This window comes from Punica granatum, chromosome 3, assembly GCF_007655135.1.
Source record: "Punica granatum isolate Tunisia-2019 chromosome 3, ASM765513v2, whole genome shotgun sequence".
NCBI lineage: Eukaryota > Viridiplantae > Streptophyta > Magnoliopsida > Myrtales > Lythraceae > Punica > Punica granatum.
The window spans coordinates 1,524,503-1,550,705 of NC_045129.1; the positions used below are offsets into that span (position 1 = coordinate 1,524,503).

At 40.5% G+C, this 26,203-nt stretch overlaps 4 protein-coding genes, 1 long non-coding RNA gene and 1 other non-coding gene across 9 annotated transcripts; 2 read left to right on the forward strand and 4 right to left on the reverse strand.

Moving 5' to 3' along the window:
* Positions 1-293: 293 nt before the first annotated feature.
* On the forward strand, positions 294-2,359 carry LOC116201110 (probable sugar phosphate/phosphate translocator At2g25520). Of its 2 annotated transcripts, none has more exons than XM_031532221.1 (2): positions 294-1,516; positions 1,895-2,359. In XM_031532221.1, the coding sequence occupies exon 1, from the start codon at positions 465-467 to the stop codon at positions 1,497-1,499; it is 1,035 nt and encodes a 344-aa protein (XP_031388081.1). In that variant the 5' UTR covers positions 294-464; the 3' UTR covers positions 1,500-1,516; positions 1,895-2,359. The 2 variants fall into 2 exon arrangements, with proteins under 2 accessions (XP_031388081.1, XP_031388080.1); XM_031532220.1 differs by having other exon boundaries at positions 299-1,516; positions 1,907-2,359.
* Positions 2,360-3,385: 1,026 nt separating this feature from the next.
* Positions 3,386-5,501, reverse strand: LOC116201111. 2 transcript variants are annotated; one of them, XR_004155808.1, is made up of 4 exons: positions 5,262-5,501; positions 4,451-4,522; positions 4,162-4,236; positions 3,386-3,603 (listed from the first exon to the last, which is right to left on the reverse strand). It is a non-coding gene; the product is annotated as an uncharacterized LOC116201111 (long non-coding RNA). The 2 variants fall into 2 exon arrangements; XR_004155807.1 differs by having other exon boundaries at positions 4,451-5,501.
* Positions 5,502-6,533: 1,032 nt separating this feature from the next.
* LOC116199502 (nuclear pore complex protein NUP205) lies at positions 6,534-18,366 on the forward strand. Of its 2 annotated transcripts, none has more exons than XM_031529871.1 (24): positions 6,534-6,880; positions 7,447-7,542; positions 8,190-8,264; positions 8,438-8,542; positions 8,638-8,748; positions 8,836-8,995; positions 9,073-9,158; positions 9,396-9,518; positions 9,598-9,822; positions 10,176-10,265; positions 10,364-10,525; positions 10,787-10,903; positions 11,017-11,223; positions 11,661-11,762; positions 11,859-11,999; positions 12,483-12,613; positions 12,711-12,830; positions 13,454-16,211; positions 16,304-16,399; positions 16,854-16,994; positions 17,085-17,185; positions 17,308-17,427; positions 17,770-17,902; positions 18,049-18,366. In XM_031529871.1, the coding sequence occupies exons 1-24, from the start codon at positions 6,740-6,742 to the stop codon at positions 18,130-18,132; spliced, it is 5,625 nt and encodes a 1,874-aa protein (XP_031385731.1). In that variant the 5' UTR covers positions 6,534-6,739; the 3' UTR covers positions 18,133-18,366. The 2 variants fall into 2 exon arrangements, with proteins under 2 accessions (XP_031385731.1, XP_031385732.1); XM_031529872.1 differs by having other exon boundaries at positions 6,535-6,880; positions 16,857-16,994.
* Positions 18,367-18,641: 275 nt separating this feature from the next.
* On the reverse strand, positions 18,642-18,714 carry TRNAR-CCU. Its single transcript has one exon. It is a non-coding gene; the product is annotated as a tRNA-Arg (tRNA).
* A 2,050-nt stretch (positions 18,715-20,764) lies between these two features.
* On the reverse strand, positions 20,765-22,297 carry LOC116201079 (heme oxygenase 1, chloroplastic-like). Its single transcript, XM_031532168.1, has 4 exons — positions 21,897-22,297; positions 21,507-21,730; positions 21,299-21,406; positions 20,765-21,035 (listed from the first exon to the last, which is right to left on the reverse strand). The coding sequence occupies exons 1-4, from the start codon at positions 22,153-22,155 to the stop codon at positions 20,943-20,945; spliced, it is 684 nt and encodes a 227-aa protein (XP_031388028.1). The 5' UTR covers positions 22,156-22,297; the 3' UTR covers positions 20,765-20,942.
* A 379-nt stretch (positions 22,298-22,676) lies between these two features.
* On the reverse strand, positions 22,677-25,461 carry LOC116201078 (heme oxygenase 1, chloroplastic-like). The gene is made up of 4 exons (XM_031532167.1): positions 24,599-25,461; positions 23,833-24,056; positions 23,620-23,727; positions 22,677-23,155 (listed from the first exon to the last, which is right to left on the reverse strand). The coding sequence occupies exons 1-4, from the start codon at positions 24,855-24,857 to the stop codon at positions 23,063-23,065; spliced, it is 684 nt and encodes a 227-aa protein (XP_031388027.1). The 5' UTR covers positions 24,858-25,461; the 3' UTR covers positions 22,677-23,062.
* Positions 25,462-26,203: the final 742 nt, after the last annotated feature.

Here is a 26,203-nt window from a genome sequence, read left to right on the forward strand (position 1 = left end):
ATACAATAAATAACAAGTTTTTTTTTTCTGCTGGGCAATAAATTAAAAATAAACAATTAGACATTTATTTATTTACTTCTTGAATTTGACTCGAGAATTCTCTCATCCCAATTTTTATTGGGGTCCATACATTTTAGTAGGTGGTAGAGTTCAGTATTTTGGAATTGGCTTATATCTAAAATTTTCGGATTGATTTTCTATCAACCAACAAATAAAAAAACATTGGAAATAATTAAATATTGAAAAATTAAAGCAAAAGAAAATCTCTCATTGGACTTATACAACCAAATCGCACGCCACACAAGTCAACAATCCCCGAATCCATTTAGAAAATTCAAACAGCTCATCGATTTCAATCCCCCTTCCATCCCAAACTCATTCTATATACTCCTCAGTCCCTTCCTCCAAACTCTGAAACCAGCCGGAAAGTCGACAAAGGTATTCGTTCCTCGGAGGCAGTCGATATGGCCCTGTCCCCGGCGGTCGTGAAGAAGGTCCTCCTGTCCTATGCCTATGTGGCAATATGGATCTTTCTGTCGTTCAGCGTGATCGTGTACAACAAGTACATCCTCGACCGGAAGCTCTACGACTGGCCGTATCCGATCTCCCTCACGATGATCCACATGGCCTTCTGCTCCTCCCTCGCATACCTCCTCATCAACGTCTTCAAGGTCGTCGAGCCAGTGTCAATGTCCCGGGAGCTCTACCTCAAGTCGGTCGTCCCCATCGGGGCGCTGTACTCCCTTAGCCTTTGGTTCTCCAACTCCGCCTATATCTACCTTTCCGTGTCGTTCATCCAGATGCTCAAGGCTCTTATGCCCGTGGCCGTGTACTCTATCGGGATTTTGTTCAAGAAGGATACTTTTCGGGCTAATGTGATGGCTAACATGGTCTCCATCACGGTTGGAGTCGCGATTGCCGCCTATGGCGAGGCCAAGTTCGACCTTTTCGGGGTGCTCCTCCAGCTTGGGGCCGTGGCCTTCGAGGCCACCCGGCTCGTCCTGATCCAAATCCTGCTCACCTCTATGGGCATCAAACTTAATCCGATCACATCCCTCTACTATGTCGCCCCCTGCTGCCTAGTCTTCCTATCGATCCCGTGGGCAATTATGGAATTCCCCATCCTGAGGCAGACCTCGAGCTTCCACTTCGACTTCTTCATCTTCGGGACGAACGCGCTTTGCGCCTTCGCATTGAACCTCGCGGTCTTCTTGCTTGTCGGGAAGACGTCCGCCCTCACGATGAATGTGGCGGGCGTAGTCAAAGACTGGCTTTTGATTGCTTTCTCGTGGTCAGTGATTAAGGACACTGTGACCCCAATCAATCTGTTCGGGTACGGGATCGCGTTCTTGGGCGTGGCCTATTATAACCACGCTAAGCTGCAGGCTCTCAAGGCCTCGGAGGCGAACCAGCAAGCAAAGGGCCCCCAGCAAGACGATGAGGAGGTCGGGAAGCTCTTGGAGGTGAAAGACAGTGAGAAGAGCCAATCGCAGGGTTGATCTCGCCAAACTTATCGGTATGAAAAAGCTAGAAGTAATGATAAATCACCCTGCATAAATCGTATGAATTAGTCCTTCCGGACACTGTACTTGTTGCAACGCAATGAAATGACTAGCTTCTCTGTTCTGTTATACGAGTACCACGAACGCATAGTCCAAAATCCGATGTAGTTTCGTGAAGTTTTATCGTCGATAGTTAGGATACTGTCGCACTTTTATCGGTATAACTTAAAAGTGAACCTTTGGAACTAAGAATCGAGACAATAATCTGTCATATTCTGCCTCAAAACAAGATGTTCTTCATTGGTTGTGCAAAGCTTGGGGGCAGACATAGGGTCTCTAATTTGCATATGTAATACTCTTAGTCGTATATCGAGATTTTTACGTAACTGCAGATTATATTGCAGGTTCTTAATGTGATGATCGAAACACCAAAGTTGTTCTGGATCTTTCAGCAGATAGCAAACTGCAAGAGACCAGATTCTGCTGAAGCAATCCATTGGAGAGTCAACAAGGCAAGAACCGGAAGAAATTGACCTGCCTCTCCTGTTTCTTTCTTTTTTTCTTTCTCTATTTAGTTGTTATTTAAGTGGCTGTCGTGTCGTGATCTCTTTTAGTCATTCAAGAGAAACACTGCCAAGATTAGGAATTATATTATTATGTTAGGATTAGGACTGCTTATATATATATATACATATATATATATATATCATATTTTATATTATACAGAAAATGTGCACGATGTGCACACTCTTTGGCCCTCAAGGATTGCTGAATTTTCAGTAGTTGGAGCAATGTCCCTGTCTTCAGAGCACTAAATGGCACACGTATGGCAATACTCAAATGTTCAATCATGGAAATGAAGTTGTTGACACGACTCAATTTTGTTGTGGGTTTTCCACCTAAAAAAGAAAAGTTGTAGGTGTAACCACTATATTATATTTTTAACATTTATGCGTAAAATTTTTTTTCTTATAAGATCTTCCTATCAATAACGTTATACGGAGATGCCTTTTTCGGTTGAAAGAGATACCAAAGGGAGGTTTCATGTTCCATTTATAATGAAATGGAATCGTGGGTGAGTTGGTGCCAACGATGAACGATGGCCATATACTCCTACTCCTAGCTGACGAGGAAGAGGTTGAGATTGGCTCTGAATGCGCCAAGCTCAAGTGCCGGGAATCGAGCCTGGAACACGGACACTCCGGAGAAAAGGCATAGAGGCATGCTAAATAGATTGTCCGACCTCGCCATTAACCCAAGATGTTCAGGATTCGAGATGTATCAGATAATATCTATTGTGATATTTTCTAGATTTATTAGGAGATTCTCGAGGGGAGAGAAAGAGAGACTGTTTTTTCACTTAAGTCGGCATTTGGGCCTTGATTAGGTGACGAGGTCATATGCAATGATGGGCCTGCTCAGTGAGCCACCACGGCGGACTCCATCAATAGGGTCTCTAAGGCCTCACGGGTGTCGATTGCGGTGAAGATGGGCCTAAAGTGAAAGGCCATCTTCGTGACGGCTGGCCCGAATTTTTCCGACCACCGACCGAATGGAGTGCCACCCATGCGGGCCAGGTTGGTGGGCTTGGCAAGTTTCATATGAGTGGCCCACCGACCCGGCGGGTCCAATGCCGGGCAGTTGACGGGGCAGGACTGAGGATACTGAACGGGAACTTTACTCTAGTTCTTGATCACTTTTCTTTTCTAATTTGACGTCGCATTCCTGAGTAAACGGTGTGTCCTAAGCTGCTCTTCTCGGCCATCGAATTTGCTCTTATCAGCCCTACCACGCAGGCTCCAGCTCAGCATGTCGAGCTGATTCATGCCCTCCGGAAGTCCCGATTGTGAGTCCTTGAACTTTGAAGGATTAAGAAATGAAACTTGAATGACGAAGAGAAGTTTTATTATTGATGACTGGATTGATCATAAGAACGGGTATATACAAGCCATTCCCATAATATACGGAATAGCGCCCTCCGAGTCTCTGACACCTTGCTACCATTCGATGAAACTCAGCGAGGACATCTCTGCAAGCGAACGCCCTCGGCCTCGTCGTGTAGACTGCAGAGCTAGCCCCCTCTTGCACCCACAGCTACTGGCTATAGAAGCAAGGATTCAAAACAGTCGAAATGTAACCACTACGAGAATTATGCCAATCCCGAAGAAGAAAAGTCCATCGAAAAATTCTTCCTCGAAAACTTTTTTTTTGAGAAAATTTCCATCAAGAATCCCTTGGTGAAAGGCCTTTGGTATTTCATAGGCAACAAACATTCTGATGGAAACTCCGTCGAGAACTCCAAGGGATTTCCAAAAGACTTTCCTTCAGAAATTTCCAAGGATTCTTCCCGAGGGAATTTCCCTCGGAACTCCGTCGGACGGAATCTCCTTCAAAAATTTTCCTCGAAAATTTCCAAAGCCTTATGATAAAAAACCGTCGAAAATTCGAGATGTTTCACTTAGAAAGCCGCCGCTTTCCCCCCTTTTTTTAAAGTAAAACTAAAATTCATAAAAAAATCTGATTTTGAAATTCTATTTAACTACAAATTAGAGTATGACGAATTCAAAATCCATATAATCTAATAAGTACTGCCGACAAAAGATGCCATACATACGATTCATAACTAAAAACATGCGTGGGGAAATCTAAGCATCGTTACCTAGATAATCATCCTGCGCTTGCTGTTATGCCCGCCATTCCCTTCCAGGTGCTCATAATCTCCTTCGTCTTCAGTCTGATAAGAATTCACCAGAAATGCTGCTTAGTGTTTAAACATCACAAACATTACAGATTATACGATAATAAAATACCCAAAAAAAAAAAAGAAAAAAGAAAAGAGGGTTGAGTCTTCAGTGATAACTATGCAGAGTAAGCGAATTCAAAATCAAAGGGCTGAATGGAGTTCTACAGCAGTCTTGCTGGTCTTCTTATGTTATCTTTCAACTTACAATCAAAAACTATAACATCGTTCCCGAAAGCAGTCCAGAGAGCACCCTGCTCAGTCAACAAATTATCTTATCCTGCAATGATATATTGAAAATACAAGGATAAGAAGGGAGTTATAGAGATACGTATGTTGCACGATGTATTTTTACAAACTGCACATATTAAATTTTCACAGCATCAGTAGCGAATAAAAAAATTCCAGGATAATAGAGGTGCGCTTGACGTGAAATAACTCCAATTGATGCAGCTGATTCAAAGTTCACGGGATTCTAGAACTTCTATTCGGTCACACTAGTTAGATGCTACCTGCTACATCCAGCCACGAGGATAAACAAAAGGATCTGAGCTCTGGGTTGAGATATAACATATGTTTAAAACTCCAGAAAAGCTAGGCATTGGAGAATCCAAGACCCAATTGCAGCAGCAGCTATCAAACAGAGCAAGAAAATTTTGGGCCCTGAAAGTTCGAAAGTCATGAAAGATATTCATTTCCAACAATCTGAATTATCAATGGACTACACATGACTAAGATCATAGGATCGCAATGACACGATCCAATTACCCAAAACCTTTTGCAACCAAATCTAGCCTTTTCAATTTGATCATTACGATGCTAAAGCTTGCGGACGAAAGAGAAAAAAGGTGATTGTTCCTGAAGCATACTATTGCACAAGTAATGAAAATTACATTAATTTCAAGCAGACCTTACCACCCGTTAAAAGGTGAAGGCTTCTCACGGGCATTATAACGAACAGTTACACGCAAACATTTTGAATTGAACCGACATACATAAAAGAAGAATATGCCATTTACTTTACGATTGAGGAGTCCTCTCAACGAACCTAGTGGCGGATCACTCTTTCACTCCATTCGTTAAAATTGCAGCAGAAAGCTACAGTTATTGCTTCACCAAGCAATAGAGAAAAGACAGGAGGCATCTTACCGTAGAAAAAAAAACAGTAACTAAAGGCTTATTTGGTTTGCAAATGTGATTTTTAAATCACAACTTTAATATAATTTTACCCACAACAAAACAAAATAACTTATACAAAGTCAAAGAGTGACCCCATTTATATCACTTTTTTTTTTCATAACAAAATAAAATAACTCATATAAAGTTAATGAGTGTGCTCCATTTATATCACTCTTTTTCAAAATTAAAATCTAATTTTAAAATCTAATTTTGAAATCAAACGCAACATAAATATCAGAGCCATTAGGGAGAAGAGTTGGAATCAGAGTGGGAACTGCGGTCTGCTCATCACTGCGGGGCCGGAGAGTAGCGGCCGGAGGAAGCCGCAACTTTGTTTCTGTATAGTACATAAGGAAGCAAAAAAGACAAAAAACAAACCCTTTAATTACGACAATGAGATAAATAAAACAGTACAAAGAAACCATAGAGCGATTTTGTGTTATTCTGGAAAAATAGAGAAACCATAAATAAAAAAAATAATTTTTTTTTGGGTTTTATTCAGGCTAACTAATTACCAAATTATAGACAGAAATGTGGACGATGTTCTCATTCTCGACATGACTTAACTATACAAAAGTACGGCTTAAGCTGAGTTGAGATGGCCTACTCGACTCGCTCGTCTACAAGGCCAGCTCGACTATAGCATGTCGATCAATATTAGCCTACTTCATCGGGAATCAGCCCTCCGTTAAGCATTCTATTATATTAAAGAGTTCACAGCATGAATCCCGTGATCGTGAGTGTATCAACAGTCCTAGTATTACGGAGCACTAGTACACAACACAAGGTCTCGTATGGGAAGTTTCTGGAGCAGCTCCATCGCCCTTGCGCCCTCTGTTTCTTCGGCAAACACAAGCTCTGTCAATCGGAGCCGACGGATAAGAATTGCTGCAGAGCTTCTATCCAGAACTGAAGTAGCTTGCTGGAAAATAGACCTCAGGGCTAGCCTCACTGTCTCAAAGGTAGACGGGTGAGACCTCAAACTGAGAACAGCAGCTTTCAAAAAGAACGAACGAACCGGCCGAATGGAGAGCCTCCCAGCGGGCCGGTCCAATGCCGGTCGACAAGCAAAGTTTGTTCATAACGAGCCGGGCCGGTTTGTTCGACGCGTCAGGGCTGATACCGCGAGAGGCGCCGGGGCGGCGGGGGGTTTAGTTTTGGTTTCACTTCCAGTCTTCTTCTTCTACTTCTTCTTCTTCTTCCTCCCTCTCTCCCCGTTCCAATTCTTTCCCGCCCTCGGAGCTGAGCTCAGACTGTGGTAGACCTCACAAGCTCTTCAAATCAAATCTTTCTGCTTCTACATCGCATTCCCGTCTAAATGGTGACCCCTAAGCAGCTTCTCTCGGCTATCGAGTCCGCCCTCCTTGGCCCTTTACCGCCGGCTCCAGCTCAGCGGGTCGAGCTGATTCACGCCCTCCGGAAGTCCCGGTCATCGTTTCAGAATCTGCTCTCTTACCCAGTAATGCCCTTTTCTTTTCCCCTAGTTTCATTGCCCCACTACAGTTTGGATTGCTCTCAGGTGTCAAATAGTTAGCTGAAGATATAAATCTCCCCCCCCTTGAGATAGTATTTAATCAGTATAACCTGTGGGAAATAGCTCATTCTTAATGTTGAGGTCTATTTTTCGGAATGGTTGGTTTAGCATTGTTGATGCTTGTGGAATGCGGTAAAAGGACTGTTGTTAAGTAAAGTGGTTATTCTTAAATTCCTGTGTTGCTCTGATCAGTGCTTGTCACCTCAAATTTCAATTGCGATGTCTCATTGGTATAATATGAACTTTTCATAATATTTTAAGGGCAATTCTTAAGTTATAGAGTCTTCTATAACTTCACTTTGAAGTCGGTGTACCATAAGATTATGCGGTATTTCACCTATTCAGGCTCTTATATTTGGGTACTCTGCCACTTCTCTGGAATTAGTAATTTTAGATCATGAATGCTTTTAGTTATATGCAACATATGTGAGATGAGATATATGTTATGTGACATGTTGCTTTCGTTGGCATGTCAACCTTTGGCTTTCAAGCCTCCAAAGCCATCGGATCGAGCGCAGGTTCAGGGAAAGGAAGTCAGGCTTCCAGATTCACCACCAATCTCACTCGATGATCAGGATGTTCAAATTGTAAGCTACCATTGCTTCTACAAACTTCCTCTATGAATTCTTATTTGGCTTGTTTTGCTTTCCACTTGGTTTGTTGGGTAGAAAATATAATGGAGGAGAACTGGTGCAGCTGTGAAAGTTGGTGAGTCTCTTTAGGAAAGCTGAACTTAATTAATATAAGATATTCTGCAAAGTTGAAAGTATTGTTGTCTTGGAACAGTCATGGGCGTTTTTGACTTCAAATGAACTAACAAAATACTAGTCATGTTGCTACATGATGACCGAGTCTTGTTTAATTTAATTTCAACCTTTTTGTGGACCTCGTGGTTCTAACTTTTTGGTTTAGAAGTATACAAATAGATCTCTGCATCTTTCCACTTCCATATAAGTGGGGATTTTCAAGACCGTTCAGTGCTTCCTATGCAGTAAACTAGTTGTAAAAGATTCATATATATATATATACATATACATATACACATATATATACACATATACATATACATATATATATATATATATATATATATATATATATATATATAATCAGTTTTTTTGATATTTCACATTTGGGATTTTTGACTTTTCCTATTTTCCTTTATAGAGGCTGGCCTTTTTCTTTCGTTACCATGATTATTAATTTAAGGTTTTATTGGTGATGAATGACGCAGGCTCTGAAATTGAGCGATGACCTCCACCTTAATGAAATAGATTCTGTTCATTTACTGGTTTCCGCCAATCAAGAGGTAAGCATTGTTGAGGGGATTTTAGACAAATCTTTTAATGCACTTTCTCTATCTTTAATTTCAGATTATTTTTCCCATGTAACTCTAATTTGGTTTTTCCTTATGCACTGATGCTGTTTTTCCATTTTCTTTTTTGTCCTTTTTGTGCTCACCTCTCTGTATCTCAATCATAGTGGGGCATAATGGGAAGAGAGCCATTAGAGATACTTCGACTTGCTGCTGGACTCTGGTACACAGAGAGAAGAGATCTGATAACTGCACTTTATACTCTTCTAAGGGTAGCCTCTGGTTTCTTTACTCATTTTACTTTGACTAACTCCAGAAGTTCTTTTATTCCCCTGCGATGTGATTAACTCGTAGTCCTTCCTCGCAGGCTGTTGTTCTCGATCAAGCAGTGGAAGCTGATAATGTGCTTGACATACAAAAGTACCTGGAAGATCTAATAGGTGCTGGTTTGAGACAGCGTTTGATCTTGTTAATTAAGGTTCGAGTGAGAACTCTGTCTTTAGCTCAAGCTTTATCACTGTCTTTCAGGCTTTCCATGACCAAGTTTACTTCTCCTTGATATTAGGAACTTGCTCGAGAAGAACCTGCTGGTTTGGGTGGGCCACAGTGTGAACCTTACATTTTAGATTCTAGAGGGACACTTGTTGAGCGAAGAGCTGTTGTTTGCAGGGAAAGACTCATCCTTGGACACTGTCTTGTCCTCTCTATTCTTGTTGTGCGCCCAAGTAAGATAGAATGCAGCTCAGTAGATATAGTCTATGAAAATCAAATTCTGCCATTACAGAGTAGGCATTTCTTACAGGTTCAAGGGAAGTTAAGGAAGTCTTTTCCCTTTTGAAAGATAGTGCTACTGAACTCAATGAGGACAATTCCACTACAAAGCAGCAGGTATACTGCAAATGTTAATAATATTTCTCTTCAGCACATTATTATGTTGCATTTGGTACAAAGAACCGAAGACAAAATGGAATTAGTTTTTCCCCTTTTCTTGGGATACGTAGATGGAGCAGCATTGCTACATAAAACTGGTGATTTTATATGTTGTTTTATTCTGCTTCCTTCTTCTTGTAAGATATATGACTGTTTTTTCCTGATTGGATGATGTGTGATCGCTCTTTACTGCAGATTACATATAGTCTTCTCTTCTCCCTCGTGATCAGTTTTATCTCAGATGCTTTGGGCGCGGTGCCAGATAAAGCGGCGGTCTTGACTCAAGATGTTTCCTTCAGAAATGAGTTTCAAGAAATGGTGAGACAAAATTTGGAAAATTTACTCTGAGAGGTCTAAAAGTGGTAATTAGAACTAATTGGTTTTTATGCTATATTAGGTGATAGCTTCTGGAAACGACCCAAATATTGAGGCTCTTGTTGACGGGGTGAGACTTGCTTGGACCGTGCACTTGATGTTAATTCAAGATTCTATTGCTCCAAGGGAGACAACTTCAAGTTCACCGGATGACTTGACTAAACTCCTTTCATGCTTAGAAGTGATCTCGTCAAACAATGTTTTTCGGTCTTTATTGGACAAAGTTTTGAGAACGGCAGCCTTCCAGGTGAGTTGGCACTATATACTTTTTTCCTCTTTCCAGAGCAGGTGCTTAGAAGTGCAGTTTTATGTTGCTCTGGAAAATTTTTCTCAGCTATCTACTTTTTCATTTATTTCTTCTAAAGAAATGGGAAAAATATGTGGTAGATGCTATTCGAGAAGCCATTTATAAATCAATGCAATGCATTTCTTCCTTTATTTCTGTCCTATTCAATAAGAGAAAAAAATATTAAAAAACTTGAAGATTTCCCCAGTTTACTAGAATCTCATGGACAAAGGTATCTTTTGACTGTGGAGAAGATTGGATAATTATTATTCGAGTCTCTCCATCTTCTTTGTCTGAAAAGAAAATTCTTGCAGAACGATGATGAGGATATGATCTATATGTACAACGCTTACCTCCACAAGCTGATTACTTGCTTCTTGTCTCACCCACTTGCTAGAGACAAGGTCAGCTCAATTTTTCTAAATCTTTTATCACCTTTTCATTTACGCAAACCATTGTTTGTGGCTTAAGCTGGTTTCAATATCTTAATTCCTATTATCAGGTAAAAGAATCCAAAGATAAGGCAATGGCCATACTTACACCATACCGAGTTGCTGGATCACATGATTTGTTTCATGAAGGCAGTTCGAGTTCTCAACAGGCTGGTGAAACTGGCCCCATAATGTTTGTCTCTCTTTTGGAGTTCATGAGTGAGATATATCAGGTTTGTTTGATAATCCTTTATTAAGATGATTCCTGTGTTTTTGTTTTTTCTCCCTTGTTTATTTTTGAGGAAATTCTCTTCATGGATCTTAACTTGGGCCCATGAACACCCCATGAGCCTATAAATCCAACAAATTTGGTTCTTTTCACGATATCCAATTCGGGTGGCTAGATGGCACAAATGAGAGGTGGGACATTGGCTTGAAATAAGTTATTTAATTTTGCTCTGTAATAACGTCGTTGTATCTTTTTATTGCGTCAGAGAGAACCTGAGCTGTTATCTGGAAATGATGTCTTGTGGACATTCATCAATTTTGCTGGAGAGGATCACACAAATATTCAGACGCTTGTCGCTTTCCTAAAAATGTTGAGTACCTTGGTATGCGAAGCAATTTTCTCTTCCTTTCTTGTAGAAAATATTGCATGTTTGTATGTTTATTCTAGTGTATTAGCTTTGCTGTTGCTTTAGAAGTTCTCGTTTGTGTTTGTCAGGCCTCGAGTGAGGAAGGTGCTTCAAAGGTTTTTGACTTGCTTAAGGGAAAAACGTTCCGTTCTGTTGGGTGGGGCACTCTATTTGACTGCCTCTCAATTTATGCTGACAGATTTAAGCAATGCCTCCAAACTGCTGGGGCTATGCTACCTGAGTTTCAAGAGGGGGATGCAAAAGCCCTTGTTGCTTACTTGCATGTTCTTCAAAAGGTCAGATTATGGTATTTCCCAATATTTCCTTAATCGTTGATCTTGACACGTTACTATATGCACGGCAATGTTTAGTGAAATCCTTTCCTGCATATAACTGAATGATAAGTACCAGGAACAGATTTTATAAAGAAGCATCCTGTGTGAAGGTTGATTATGTTTCATCTTGTAAGTATTGAAAATATTAATTTCAAAGGTTGATTCTTTTAGCCTATTTTCTTTTAATTGAAGCTGAAGCATGTTATGCGGTAATGCATGAAATATATATTATGTGGTTTGTTAGATGTATCTGTACAAGTATTCTTTTCTAAATCGAGAATCCAATTTCCATCTACTAATATATGGTCTGCTATATATTCACAACTAAAAAATGTCTTTATTGTAGGTGACATTTATATACTTAACGGCCCAATATTTTTAATTTGTCATGTGATCAGGTTGTGGAAAATGGAAATCTCCATGAAAGGAAAAACTGGTTTCCCGATATTGAACCTCTATTCAAGCTCCTTAGTTATGAGAATGTTCCTCCTTATCTGAAGGTCTTGTTCACTCTGTTTCCTAATTTTAAGCTAGTTAAGATTGTTTTAGTCCTCTTTGTTTTATTCTTCAGGTTGAGATGTTTCTTGGTTTTTCAGGGTGCTCTTCGAAATGCCATAGCCGCCTTTATCCATGTTTCTCCAGCCCATAAAGATACTATTTGGAGTTACCTTGAGCAGTATGATCTACCCGTAGTGGTGGGTCCCCCAGTAGGGAACATAGTTCAACCAGTTACTCCGGTTAGTTTGCTAAGGCATTTTCACTAAACGTTCCCTCCAAAATACTTATATTTTACTTTTTGCTCATTGAACATGAATATTTTACAGTCTGTTTGACTCTAGAGGGCTACTTTGATCTATCGTGTTTACCCTTTCCTTTCTCTAGAAACAAAGAAAAAAAATACATGAGTTACATTGCAGTCCACGGGAGGCTTAAAACTCCAATACGATTTGTAGAATGCGGTTTAGTGCATTCTCTATAGTTCATTTTAAGGAGGGAAAAAATGGAAAACTGGAAAGTTTCCTCAGTTTTCTCTGACAAAAGAAATTATTTGTCTATTCAGTGATGTACATAAGCACGTTCTACTCGTTATAATAATTCCTGTATGAGTACCTTGCTTATGACTTTGCTAAAGATGGTGTAAGGTTGAGGATTAAATTGCAATAGGTTTAAATATATCTGGGAGTTACTCTTGTAATGCACGACAATCATGTCCTTTGCAGGTTTATGATATGCAATTCGAGTTGAATGAGATTGAAGCAAGAAGAGAACGATATCCTTCTACTATATCGTTTATTAACCTGATAAATTCTCTCATTGCCGAAGAAAGAGATGTCAGCGATAGGGGGCGGAGGTATGGATATTTTTGAAAATTTAATGCCTCCTTTATGCCATACTTCTTACTGTCATGCTTTAATTGTTATACAATTAATGCATTTTTTTTTTTGCAGATTTATCGGCATATTTAGATTTATATATGATCACGTGTTTGGACCATTTCCTCAAAGAGCTTATGCCGATCCACATGAGAAATGGGAGCTTGTTATTGGGTGCCTACAGCATTTTCATATGTGAGTAGGATATATCCTTCCTTCTATTTCTGGAGAGACTTCTTTGTCTCCCCTGCATTTGACTCTGTACATTCATAATTTCCATTTTGATTGGTAAACCTGAGAATATATTTTTCATTTTTTTTAGATACATTGTCTAGAAAACTGTGCTCCCTAAGCCAGTCTTAAGGTACATTGACAATGTATATTAAGCATGATTAATCACTTATAGAATGTTTGGTAAAGTAGGATGGAAAAGTGATGTGATGCAATGATATTTTCTATTTTCTCTCTTAATTAACTCCACCTTGTCATCCCATTTAGGATGTATTTTACATTTATAGGATGATTACTGAAGAGGGAACTTAGTGGTTGTACAGAATAAGAACAAGCAAAAACAATTAGAATAAACTAGAATAGGGATTACCTGAAACTGAACATAGAACATTTTGCACTGCTACGATATTAAGCTACTGATTCTCCTGGAAAACTTAGGTTAGGCTAAAAGGGAGGTTCCCCAGTATAAAAAATCAAGCGTAATTTAATATACAGGTTTCAGTTTCTCCCAGCTTCTATCTTCTTGTGCAGTTCCAAACTCCCTCCCAAGTATTTATAATTTGATTACTATTTAACTTGTTTTGCAGGATATTGAGAAAGTATGAAATTAAGGATGAGGATGTCGAAAGTGTCACTGAACAATCACAGCCATCTTCACTTCAGTTGCAGCTTCCCCTCTTAGAATTGCTGAAGGACTTTATGAGCGGGAAAATTGTTTTCCGGACCATAATGGGGATAATTCTTCCTGGGGTCAACACTACAATTACAGAACGAACCACCAAAACTTATGGCCAACTTCTCGAGAAGGCTGTGCAACTTTCTCTTGAAATCATTGTCCTTGTTCTTGAAAGAGACTTACTCGTCTCTGATTTCTGGCGCCCTTTGTACCAGCCATTGGATTTGATCCTCTTGCAAGATCACAATCAGATCATTGCTCTGTTGGCGTATGTAAGATTTGATCTTCAACCCCAGATTCAGCTCTGCTCTATCAAGATCATGAGTGTTTTGAGTTCTCGAATGGTTGGCCTTGTTCAGTTGCTCCTCAAATCTAATGATGGTAATGTTCTGATTGAGGACTATGCAGCTTGCCTCGAGTCCCGATTGGATGAGTCACAGGAAATTGAGCATGCCAATGACCCGGGGATCCTCATCATGCAGCTCTTGATTGATAATATTAGCCGACCCGCTCCAAATATCACACATTTGCTGCTCAAGTTTGACCTTGACGGGCCCATTGAGCGGAGTGTGCTTCAGCCCAAATTTCACTTCAGTTGCTTGAAGATCATTCTAGATTTTCTGGAGAAACTTGCTAAGCCTGAAGTCAATGCTCTGCTTCATGAGTTCGGGTTCCAACTCCTTTACGAACTATGCTTGGATCCACTAACAAGTGGGCCCATTATGGATCTTCTAAGCACCAAAAAGTATCAGTTCTTTGCTTATCACCTCGATACGATTGGTGTGGCCTCTCTCCATAGACGCAGCAGTGACCACACGCTTCGCGTCAGCTCTCTGCACCAGCGGGCATGGCTTCTGAAGCTCTTAGCTTTGGAATTGCATGCTGGTGATATGAACAGTTCAACCCACCGAGAGACCTGTCGGAGGATTCTTGGTCATCTTTTTGGGCAGGAAGCTATTGAGAGTGGGACAGATTTTAACATATCAAACTCTTTAGCTCCTTATAATGATGCCGAACATCTTGGAGCTAGGACCAGAACAATTGGTAAGAGTAAGGTTCTTGAGTTGCTCGACATAGTACAGTTCAGATCTCCCGATACTGCCATGAAGCTCTCTTCAATTGTCCCAAGTGGAAGATACCATATTTTAGCTGAGGAGGTCCTCGTAAATCCTGCGACTTCTGACAAGGGCGGGACCTATTACTACACTGAGCGTGGGGACCGCCTGATTGACCTTGCTGCATTTAGTGACAAGCTCTGGCAGAGGTTCACTGTTGGGACTGAACCTGAACTGAACCAAGTGAGAGAGACGATTCAGCTCTTGCTTCGTTGGGGATGGAAGCACAACAAGAACCTTGAGGAACAGGCGGCACAGCTCCACATGCTGACTGGGTGGTCCCAAATTGTTGAGATCTCTGCCTCAAGAAAACTATCGTTTCTTGAGAACCGGACGGAGATCTTGTATGAGGTTCTTGACGCTTCGTTGACTGCTTCAGCCTCTCCTGACTGTTCTTTGAAGATGGCATACATATTGACTCAGGTTGCTCTCACCTTTATGGCAAAATTACGGGATGAAAGATTTCTGTCATCTAGTGGTCTAAATTCAGATGCTCTTACGTGTCTTGATATAATAACAGTGAGACAACTCTCGAATGGTGCATGCCATTCCATATTGTTTAAGCTCATTATGGCAATTTTGAGACAAGAATCTTCTGAACCCTTAAGGAGACGACAGTATGCTCTGCTTCTCAGCTACTTCCAGTACTGTGGGCATGTTCTCGACCCAGAAATCCCAACTAGTGTTATTGGATCATTATTACTAGATGAACAGGATGGTGAGGATTCAGATCTTGAGAAAATTGATAAGGAACATGTAGAGCTTGCTCGAGTGAATTTCTCCATTCTGAGGAAGGAGGCTCAGGGAATACTTGATTTAGTGACAAAGGATGCGGTTCATGGGAGTGAACCAGGGAAGACAGTCTCATTCTATGTTCTAGATGCTCTGATTTGCGTGGACCAGGACAAGTACTTCTTGAACCAGCTTCAGAGTAGGGGATTCTTGAGATCATGCCTGATGGGCATTGGGAATTTCTCATACCATGAAGGAGCCCACTCCTTCAACTCATCCCAGCGGGCATGCACCCTCGAGTCTGAGTTGGCATTCCTCTTGAGGATCAGTCATAAGTATGGGAATTCAGGGGCTAAGGTTTTGTTCTCGATGGGCGTATTGGAGCATATTTCTTCATGCAGAGTGATCTACTTGCAGGGAAGTTTAAGGAATGTGGACTCAAAGCTTCGGACTTATGTAGCAATCGATGTTAACAGGCAGAGAACGGTCGTTACACCAGTTTTGAGACTTCTCTTCTCTCTGACTTCCTTGGTCGAGAATTGTGATATTTTTGAGGTGAAGAACAAGATTGTTCGAGAAATCTTAGAATTTATCAGAGGGCATCAGCTGCTCTTTGATCAAGTTCTGCACCAGGATCTCTTAGCCGAGGATGATCAGACGATGGAGCAGATGAATCTTGTGGTGGGTACACTGAGCAAGGTTTGGCCTTACGAGGAGAGCAATGATTATGGTTTCGTGCAGGCGCTATTCTCTATGATGCACATTCTCTTCTCGCGCAATTTCGATGCTCCCAACATGGCATCACAGGTTCATCGTCTCGAGGTATTCTTCTGTTCCCATAGTTTCATAGCCTTTTCTTTTCTAATTTCTTGAATGATTTGGATTTTTTTAAAATTTTTTTATGTTATTATCAGGGTAAGAGGAAGTCAGAAGTGGGCTTGTTTCGGTTGTGCTTCAGCCTGAGCTCCTATCTCTATTTCCTTGTCATGAAAAAATCCCTTAGATTGCAGGTAATCCTCAGGGTGAACTATATATGGATATCGATAATGTTAAGAAGCAAAGAATTTGGTCATTTCCCAGGAAATTTGTCCTTGGTTGTGGAGAGCTGTTCAAATGTTTTGTATTTTTCCTCTCTCTCTCTCTCTAGATATATATATATATATATATAAGGTAGTAATATGTCATAAAGTATATAGATCTCTCTTTTTTGCCCCCTCAAATAAGGATATTGTCACACATCTTTCACTTAAGAAAATCGAGAACTGCAAGCTTTCTGAACATTTAAGCGGGGCTGCTTCTTTACTGTGATGCGTCAACTAGATATATTGTCCTTTCAGCAATGCCATCAGAAACATATATATCAGAAAGAACATTTCGCTCAAAAACCTCTTTCATTGAGATTGAAAATTATTCACGATTGTTTTAAAGTTCAGATCTTACTCTTCCAACTAAATTTTTCTCTAGCAGGTTTCAGATTTCTCAAGCAATCAGCCTTCTCCATCTGGAATGTTACAGCCCACCTTGATGTTAGTTGCTTCTCTTCTGAATGCCGTGACCACTGCCCTTGAGAGAGCAGCTGAGGAGAAGTCCATATTTCTAAATAAGGTGCAGTAAAGAAATTGACCCCTAGAGTGACAGATCTTTTTTTTTTTTTAGTTATTTGCTTATTTTAATTTGTAAAAATTGCCTTTGCAGATACGGAACATAAACGAGCTGTCCCGACAGGAGGTGGACATGATAATAAGCATGTGCTCTCGTAAGGACTGTGTTTCATCGTCCGACAACATTCAGAAAAGGTAAAGATACAGGATTTTATTTTCTTATATTCCTATCACTTTTCGAAGAGATTTTTGTTTTCCTGGGCATCGGTCTAATAAGTTGGTTTTTTTTTTTGCATGGTTGACGCTCATTATTTCAGGAGATATATTGCAATGGTGGAAATGTGCCAGGTCGCAGGGAATAGAGACCAGCTGGTAGCCCTATTGCTTCCACTTGCAGAGCAGCTTCTCAATGTTCTTCTCGTCCATTTTCAGGATAGGTACAATAATTTGTCCCTGTTTTCCCTTTTCGTATCTTAAAACACAAAATAAGGTGACAGTTAACGGATCGAACTTTCGAGAATATGGTTTTTGACGAAATCACGAAAACTTTGATTTCGTTTTCTGAGAGAAATCGGGAAAAGGGAATTTGGGACCCATTTTCATGTGAGAAATAAAAAATCTGGAGGTTTCTCCAAAATCTCACCATCTCGGAAGAACTAGGGGTCTGTGTTGGCATCCATTCAACTGGGTGTCATGTTTTTGGCGAAAAGCGAAGAGATGCTGCAATGCGGGTAAAGTGAGATAAAATGCAAGTACTTGATTTGTGCTCTTTTCTGCAGTGTCCCTTCATCCGATGCTAGCCAGTCGATCAGAGCGATAACTTCTGGTGACCAATTGGATTCAGCACATGACATATCTTCTATATGTGGAAAGTTAATTCCGGTCTTGGAACGGCTCGAGTTGCTGAGTGAGGTACTACAATTCAGCCCCTCCAACTTCTTCCAAGAAGTTGTACCTTCTCGATGTGTGACGGGAGCTCCATCGCTGCAAAAGTGATTTCTTTTGGCGTCTTTCCCTTTCATGGTTATTCATTCTGTGTTCTTTCATTGGATTTGCAGGAGAAAACGGGGCACAATCATAAACTTTTCCGCAGATTGGTGGCCTCACTCAAGGAAATGGTGATCAAGAAGATGTCTCTATAAAGTTCTTCGGAAAGCCGCCTCAGTTATATTGATGTAATTCCGGATAGATTCTTGGGCAATGAAGTTCATTGTTAACAGCCATTGCGTGCTCTCGCTCACTTTTGTCTGAGTTTTGTTGTATATCGGCAGTCATTAATGTACAAATCTAGACAAAATTGGCATCATTCGAGTTTTTTTCATGAGCAATACATCGGCACATTTGGGTTTATGAAATTTATAATTTTCGCTACTGAATTCGGTCCCAACTTCTACCAGTAAATCGCGGCTTGATTTGAGCAGGTGTGCATGACATTGCATCATTACAAGCCCAGGTGAATTAAGAAACTTGTTCATTCATCACGAGTCAACATAAATTGAGCTATATATACACCAAAATACGATGATGGTGATGATAATAATATAAGTAATTGGTAGTTCTTTTTAATTGTTACTAATAAAAAAAGTATAGTACTTAATTAGAGAGAACAGAAATTTTAATTTTAATTAAAAAAGGCTAGAAAAAATGGAAGCGCGCCAGGTAGGGGTCGAACCTACGACTTTCTGCTTAGGAAACAGACGCTCTATCCACTGAGCTACAGGCGCTGTTGGTGATGTAATGCCAATGCACAATTATATATATTCAGTGTATCAAGTTTCCATGAATTAGTTGAGTGTTAACCAATTAAAATACATATAAGTGAGAATTTGTAAGCCTATTATGGATTTTTTCCACTTTCATGCATTCTGATTGGGTGTTACAACAGTTAAGTGATTGAGTAATACTCATCAAATTTATTTGCTCATCAATTGATATATGGTGCCCAAAATAACATAAATATCCCATTCGGAATCAATTCCAATAAGAAATGTTAAATTTTTCATTAGGCCTATAAGTTAGTAGATCTATATTCACCCTAAAAATTCGAGCTAACAATTTACAATATTCAATTTCTTATGAACCCATATATTTGTAATTTGTTTTCCAATGCGGGACAATGAATTCTCAACATCCATCTTCACGTGCTAACGTGTCTCTTTGTCGAGACAGAGACATTAAACTTGGCATAGTGTGAGCCCACATCGGTAGGTAGATGCGTGAAACTTACTATGATATGATAATATGTAAAATTTTCACTTGGGCTAAGAAAAAAATTGGCTCATTTTCAATCCAAAACTCGAGCAAATAAATTTTGGAACCAAATTCCTTATAAACTTGTGGTTTACTATTTATTTTATTTTTATTTTGTGTAGGAGTTTTTTTAACTCTCAACAAGAAATTATTTGAATTTATTTTTGTTCAATTCAATTTAGTTATAGATGAATTATATTATGTTCATGGATTTAATTGCAATGAATTGAATAATATTGTTTAGAATGCATTTTAAAATGGATTAATTGCAATGAATTGAATAATCCCGAGCCTCCTGCTGTCCTCCTCTTGCCTGTTCTCTAGTGTGCAGTTTCATTGCCACGGACCTCGTCTCCTCCGCAAACCCGCCATGCTTGATCCTGGGTACCTCAATAGGTGCTGCTGCTGTCAGGGTCATCTTGGTAAATTTCCCCAAGGCGTTCTTGATCTTGATCTGCACTGGCCAACGTAGGATCACCGGACGGGTCGCTTGGGGTTGATTTCAACTGGTTATTGCTTGGAGAAAGTGTTAGGACAGTTTTCTATATATGGGAAGTTTGATGAATTCTATAATTTGATAAAATAAATGATATGGGGAGGCAATCGCCATTATTGGAGCTGAAGATACTGTCTGTCAGTGCAAAGCTCATTGTGTTTGCCTCGTGGAACTTCTGGCAATATTAATAATCAGTTGAACATGTGGGTCTTGCCAGAGTAGAAGCTTACTTCTACTCCATTCCCTGCCGCGATCACTGATCAGCTGGATGGACAGATGACCCAACGAAAGTAGCCTCTGTTTTGAATCGGTTGAATCCATCATGATGCAAGTTTTGTCAACTTGAGCGAGCCAAGTCCGAACCCATTGATATATAGCACCCAACCTGCAGACATACCCTGATCTCAGGGCATAAGATCCAGAGTTCATAATGAATGGTCTGGAGTCCCATACAAATTGTGCTTTAAAAATGCAATAGCCGTCCAAGCTTAGATAATTGTTTCGTCGGGTAACGCAATCTGGTAAATCTGATATTACGAGTTAGATTGAGTAAGATAATTGCATACCAAAAACCTGATCTCCTTTTCTCTCCTAAGAAGGCAAGAAGCTTCTGGCTTAGCTGTATTTTCCTTTATGGATTAACAAGGCAACTAGGAATAATGGTTACACAATAGAACATCAAACTTTCATTCAACTTGCGACTGTAGAGAAAAATAATACTTCTGAGTTCAATGAGATAGATGATGGAGGCAATTAAAGCCAAGAGATATAATTTACAAAATGAACCATAGAGTTTAAGATTATCATTATTCTTTCTCATGAGCTGCATTGTACATCATATCAATATCAGGCAAAGAATATCGCCGGGGTAATATGCTCTATCCACTGAGCTACATGCGCCTAGTTGGTGTAATACGCAGACAAATATATTGAGCGTAAGCTCACCCAGTGCATCGAGTCAAGTCCATGTCGTTCGACATATGATGGATAAAATAACATTAACTTTGTGCGGAAGTGCAGAAAATGAGTAGTATGAAAAGAAGACTTTTATTGAACTTGAACTTGAACTTGGGGTTGCATACACAATGTTAGAACATCAACATTTTATTAAGCTTGCGACAATAAATAAAGTAATAAGCCCGAGGTTTAACGTGATAAAAGGATAGAGGCTCCGAAAGAAATTCTTGTCTCATACTCAGCAGTACATCACATCAGTATCAAACGGAAAATGTTTCTCGAATACTTGAACGACTGCCCTGTCTCTTCCAAGCAACGATTCTTCTCCTCCATAGTCCAGCCCTTCCAATCACCAAAACGACCACAGATAAAAGACTAACGAATAACTCGACAGTAACATGCATAGTCCTACTGATTAGTATGGCCATCCTGAGTCAATATGTTTCAACCCTTTTGTACAAAGCTTAATGTCAGGTCATTTATGTAGTCAGGTACTTATGATCTCAAGTTTGATTCTGATGAGTACTTTTGACAGCGAACATAGAGGTGATGCTTTCTGGAGAAGCAGAAGATTAGTGCAAAAGAGAGCACAACAAGAAACTTACCTCGGAAACTCTGTTGAGCTTCTCCCTTGCAGCCTGCAAGAGTTGTGGAAGTTCACCATCCCACTTGTAGAATTCCAACTGCTTCTTATCAAGTATCTTCTCAGCAATCTACATCAGAAGTTCCCATCAGAGAATGCAGAAAACCCAATCCCAAAAACCCATTGGGGAATAAGGAGCAAGGAAGGCGAGGTGGCCTTTATTTTATTACCTTCTTCCCAATCATTTGACCACCAGCACTGTGGCCGCAGTAGATATTGTAGAAATGGCAAATAAATGCCAGAGCATCCTTCTCAGAGAGATCCTCGAGAAAACTTGCATAGCGAACTCCAGGATCAGATGGTTCAGGGATGGCTTGGCCTTGGTCTTTGAACCACTCCAGATCTTTAGCCAGATTATCCGATCTCTCCAGACCCGTGTTTCTGAACTCAGCATCTGATATGAAAAGCAAATATATTAAACTTGCAAACATTATCAAGTGAAGACCAACCCGATGATCAAAGAAAATGATGGCCACACAAGAATCATCTGATGAACTGATATCACACCCGACAACCAGAACTTCATAAATTTCATAATTCATAGCAATCTGTTAACTCACAGCAAGGATGGGCAGCCTTGTGAACAATTCCCTCAAGGGTATAAAACACCATATAACTGTCAACCAGGAACTTCAGGTACCCTTCAATGGTGGGCTCCCACTTAGCCACAGACCGCTCCTCGGGCCCCTCAGCCTCCTTCTCTCCCCCTCTTGCCTGCTCCCTGGTGTGCAGTTTCATTGCAGCGGATCTCATCTCATCTGCAAAGCCGCCATGCTTGATCCTGGGTACTTCAACAGGCGCTGCTTCTGTCAGGGTCATCTTGGTATATTTCCCAAGGCGCTCTTTATTTTGATCTTGCTCTGCTCATGCGAGGTAGCAACACCGGATAGGTCGCTTGGGGCTGATCTCAATTGGTTATTGCTTGGAGTAACATTGATGAAAGCAAAGAGGAAGTGTTGGGACAGTTTTTTATGTAAGATAAGATTGATGATATGTGGAATTGCGAGCTAAGCATACTGTCTGTGTGCAAGCCCATTCTGTTTGCCTCATGGGACTTCTGGTAATATTAATATTAAAAATCAGTTGAACACGTTGGCGCTTGCTGGAGTAGAAAGCTTCTTATTATTCTTCTCCATCCCTTCCCGTGTTTGCTGATCAGCTGGAAAGATGACTCACCGTAAGTAGCCTCTGTTTAGCCTGTTTAATCCATCATGATGAAAGTTTTCTCAACTTGAGCAAGCCAAGTTTGAATCCATTGATATATGATTCCCGACCTACAAATATCTACCCTGATCTCAGGGCATAAAATCCAGAAGAGTTCATAATGATTGGTCCAGAGCGCAGATATAAATTGTGCGCTAACAACTTTAATTCCAATACTTTTCCAAACTTAGACTTAAATATTGTTTCGCCAGACTAACAATATGGTACATTCGATATCACTGAGTTACATTAAGGAAAATAATCGCTTGACTGAGAGCTGAACCTTTGCTATTTTAGGTAGGTAAGAAGCTTCTGGTGTAGCTATATTTTCCTTATGGATTAACAAGGCAACTAGGACTTATGGTTACATAATAGAACATCGAACTTTCTTTGAACATGCGACTGTACAGAAATAATACTTCCAAGTTCAATTGGATGGAGGATGGAGGATTTGCAACGCGAGGGATTGTTTACACATGACCTGTAGAGTTTAAGATCGTTATTCTTTCTCGTGAGCTATGCATCATATCAGTATCAGACGAAGTATGTCTCCTGAGTACTTGAATGACTTATCCGTCTCTTCCAAGCAATGGTTCTTCTCCTCCCTAGTCCAACCCTATCAATTACCAGAACAAATCTTCATCTATTAACACATAACAGAGATAAACAGGAAATTTATCATGCTTGATCATCTATCACTAGCACTGATAGCGATTGTCCCTGACTTGATTTTACTTTTACGAATAGTTCTAAAGCCATCACAATCTGTATCAGATGGTTGTTTTCGCATGCAAATGCCATGTTATAAAACTCGTGATGGGGCAGAAGCAGCATTATTGTGAGTAATTAACTACTCAGGGAAGAATGGAATGTAATTGCTATAGAAAAAGGTCCTGACTCATGTGGCCATCCCATTTATTCATCACTTTCGTATCAAAATCGATATCAGATAATTTATACAACCAAGAAACTAATGACCTCAGGTTTGCTATTTATAGGCATGCTTAGATGGCGGGTATCACAGTGGCGTTTTTCGATAATCAGAAGATTAGTGCAAAGGGAAGGTGCAGAGAAAGTTACCTCAGAAACTTTGTTGAGCTTCTCCCTTACATTCTGCAGGAGGAGGGGAAGGTCACCATCCCACTTGTAGAATTCCAACTGCTTCTTATCAAGTATCTTCTCAGCAACCTACATCCAATTTACCAGCAGAGAACATGAAAACTCGATCTCAAATCTCCATAAGTGATGAAGAACAGAGATCAATGAAAGCAGAGATGGACTGTGTTTCATTACCTTCTTCCCGATCATTCGACCACCGGCACTGTGGGCGAAGTAGATGTTGTAGAAGTGGCAAATGAATGCCTGAGGATCCTTCTCAGATAGATCCTCGAGAAAACCCGCGTAGCAAACTCCGGGATCAGATGGTTCAGGAATGTTGTGGCCTTGGTCTTTGAACCACTCCAGATCCTTAGCCAAATTTTCCGATCTCTCAAGACCGGTGTTTCTGAACTCAGCATCTATAAGTGAAAAAGACAAGATGGTATTAGTCATCATGATTCAGGACTCGCAAAAACAAAATATCGACCACTGAGAGAATAAAAGCTTCTGCAGATGCTGATTTTTTTTTTACCATTCACAGCTGTATTCACCCTTGGAAATAGGACCTGTCTTAACTCTAAAGACTATTCGACCAAAATTGACAGATGAACATAGTCAAATGAACACACTCTTGTAACAAATCAACTGGGAAGAATCAGGACACATGGTAGTTGCCCTTGTCTAAGCTTTGATCTATGTCATGTTACAACAGGTATACGTCGAGTGGGACCTGCTGTATGCGCACTTCCCAATGATCATAACAGTCTCAAATTCCAATTATGCCCTTGGGAATCCGGCCAATATAAAGGTATAATCTTATGATGGTTCATTAAAGTGGATGATCAGAAAAGAACATATATGATGGCCCCACAAGAACCATTCAATCAACCAATATCATGCCGCACCGCGACAATCAGGAACTTCATAAAATTTAATAAATCAAATCAAACAATTAACTCACAGCAAGGAAGGGCAGCCTTGTGGACGATCCCCTCGAGGGTATCAAAAACCAGCTTACTGTCCACCAGGAACTTCAGGTACCCTTCAATGGTGGGGTCCCACTTAGCTATGGACCTCTCCTCGGGCCCCTTGGCCTCCTTCTCTCCCCCTCTTGCCTGCTCCCTGGTGTGCAGCTTCATCGCCACGGACCTCATCTCGTCCACAAAACCGCCCTGCCTCCTCCTGGGCACCTCAACCGGGGCTGCTGATGTCAGGGTCATCTTGGGAAATTCCTCAAGGTGGTTCTTGATCTTGATCTTGATCTTGATCTAGCTCTGCAAATTAAGCTCCTTGAAGGGACAGAAGAGGTGGGCAGGGGTCGTTTTCAAGTGGGTGTATGCTTAAATGATAGCCAGGATGGGAAAAAATAGCGATCGGGAATTGGAAGTGTACAAGGTAGCCTTCCAGCAGAGAAAAGAGAAAAAAGGGTTGTGAATAAGAAAATGAAAGATTTGGACCAATGAAAAGGAAGCAAAGGAAAAGGAATGGATTAAGGAGTGACGTCGAAGGCAAAGAGATAATGGTTGGGGACCCGTTTTGTTTTCCATACTATGGGCAAGATGGACGGATGAAAAGAATGAATTGTTTTAATACGAAAATAATGACTTGGGGATGGTGCAACCTTCCATTATTGCAGCAGCAACAGTTTCCTTCCCTGCAAGGTCATTGTTTTTGCCTTGTGGGACTTGGTAAGATCATCAATGGTATAGTAATAGCCAGTTGACTCCGTTGGTGCTTCCCAGTCCTCGGAGAGTTCCTTCTTTTTCTTCTTCTTCCATGACAGCCTTCGCTGATCACCGCAAAGCAGCGTGCAACAATTCCTGAGACCGGGATCAGTTGTGGAGCTTTTAAGATATCAGAATTGGGATCAGAAAACTTCCATTTCATGAGCTGTGTAAGGTTCACACGGGGAACTTGCCAAGGCAAGATTTATCTAGCTCGATGAAATCAACATGGCTTAAAAACTTGAGAAGAGATGATGCTGAATGAACCGTAATAATGACAGTATGCGAACTTGTTTAGGCCGTCGGCATTGATCCATTTTTGGCATAAAGTAAGAGATTATTCGGCTCGATCATGGAAAATAGACTCATTACGCTAAGGGGATACATCAAAGGCACGTGTGTTGTCCCTAAGCTTAATAAGTGTTACGTTGTATCACATGAGTGCTGATGTACTACGACTTTGAACCAGAAACCTGGAAACAATTTCACGTGGTTTTCATCGTGAGACTATACAACTTAATAAATTTTCCAATCTACCGTTGTCTCTTGCCTTATCCTTTCCCTACAGCTTTTAATGAATTGATGCAATAACAGGGCAGGGCTTATCCAATCGACGGCAAAAGTACATTAATTTTTTTTTTCCCATAATGAAACGAGGCAAGTCCACTACAGAAGTCCACTACAGAAATAAAACAATTACTAACTACAGAGGCGGGGTATGGAAGCCCCAATAATATTGCCAAATAGTAGCAGTCCAAGGTCAATCGGGGGGTTATGATTGGTATGAACCCCTAACGGCAATGGGAGTGCACGACGAGTCAACCGGTCAGCGCAAGCATTTC

Excerpts from the sequence above, each read along its gene's own strand:
- LOC116201079 (XM_031532168.1), bottom strand. The coding sequence starts at position 22,155 with ATGACCCTGACAGAAGCAGCGCCTGTTGAAGTACCCAGGATCAAGCAT. Across the intron at positions 21,731-21,896 it reads CAAGGCTGCCCATCCTTGCT|ATGCTGAGTTCAGAAACACG; the intron begins GTGAGTTAACAG and ends TTTTCATATCAG. Across the intron at positions 21,036-21,298 it reads AGCTCAACAGAGTTTCCGAG|GGCTGGACTATGGAGGAGAA; the intron begins GTAAGTTTCTTG and ends GGTGATTGGAAG.
- LOC116201078 (XM_031532167.1), bottom strand. The coding sequence starts at position 24,857 with ATGACCCTGACATCAGCAGCCCCGGTTGAGGTGCCCAGGAGGAGGCAG. Across the intron at positions 24,057-24,598 it reads CAAGGCTGCCCTTCCTTGCT|ATGCTGAGTTCAGAAACACC; the intron begins GTGAGTTAATTG and ends TTTCACTTATAG. Across the intron at positions 23,728-23,832 it reads GTCGAATGATCGGGAAGAAG|GTTGCTGAGAAGATACTTGA; the intron begins GTAATGAAACAC and ends AATTGGATGTAG.
- LOC116201110 (XM_031532221.1), top strand. The coding sequence starts at position 465 with ATGGCCCTGTCCCCGGCGGTCGTGAAGAAGGTCCTCCTGTCCTATGCC.
- LOC116199502 (XM_031529871.1), top strand. The coding sequence starts at position 6,740 with ATGGTGACCCCTAAGCAGCTTCTCTCGGCTATCGAGTCCGCCCTCCTT. Across the intron at positions 11,224-11,660 it reads ACTTGCATGTTCTTCAAAAG|GTTGTGGAAAATGGAAATCT; the intron begins GTCAGATTATGG and ends TCATGTGATCAG. Across the intron at positions 11,763-11,858 it reads ATGTTCCTCCTTATCTGAAG|GGTGCTCTTCGAAATGCCAT; the intron begins GTCTTGTTCACT and ends TTGGTTTTTCAG.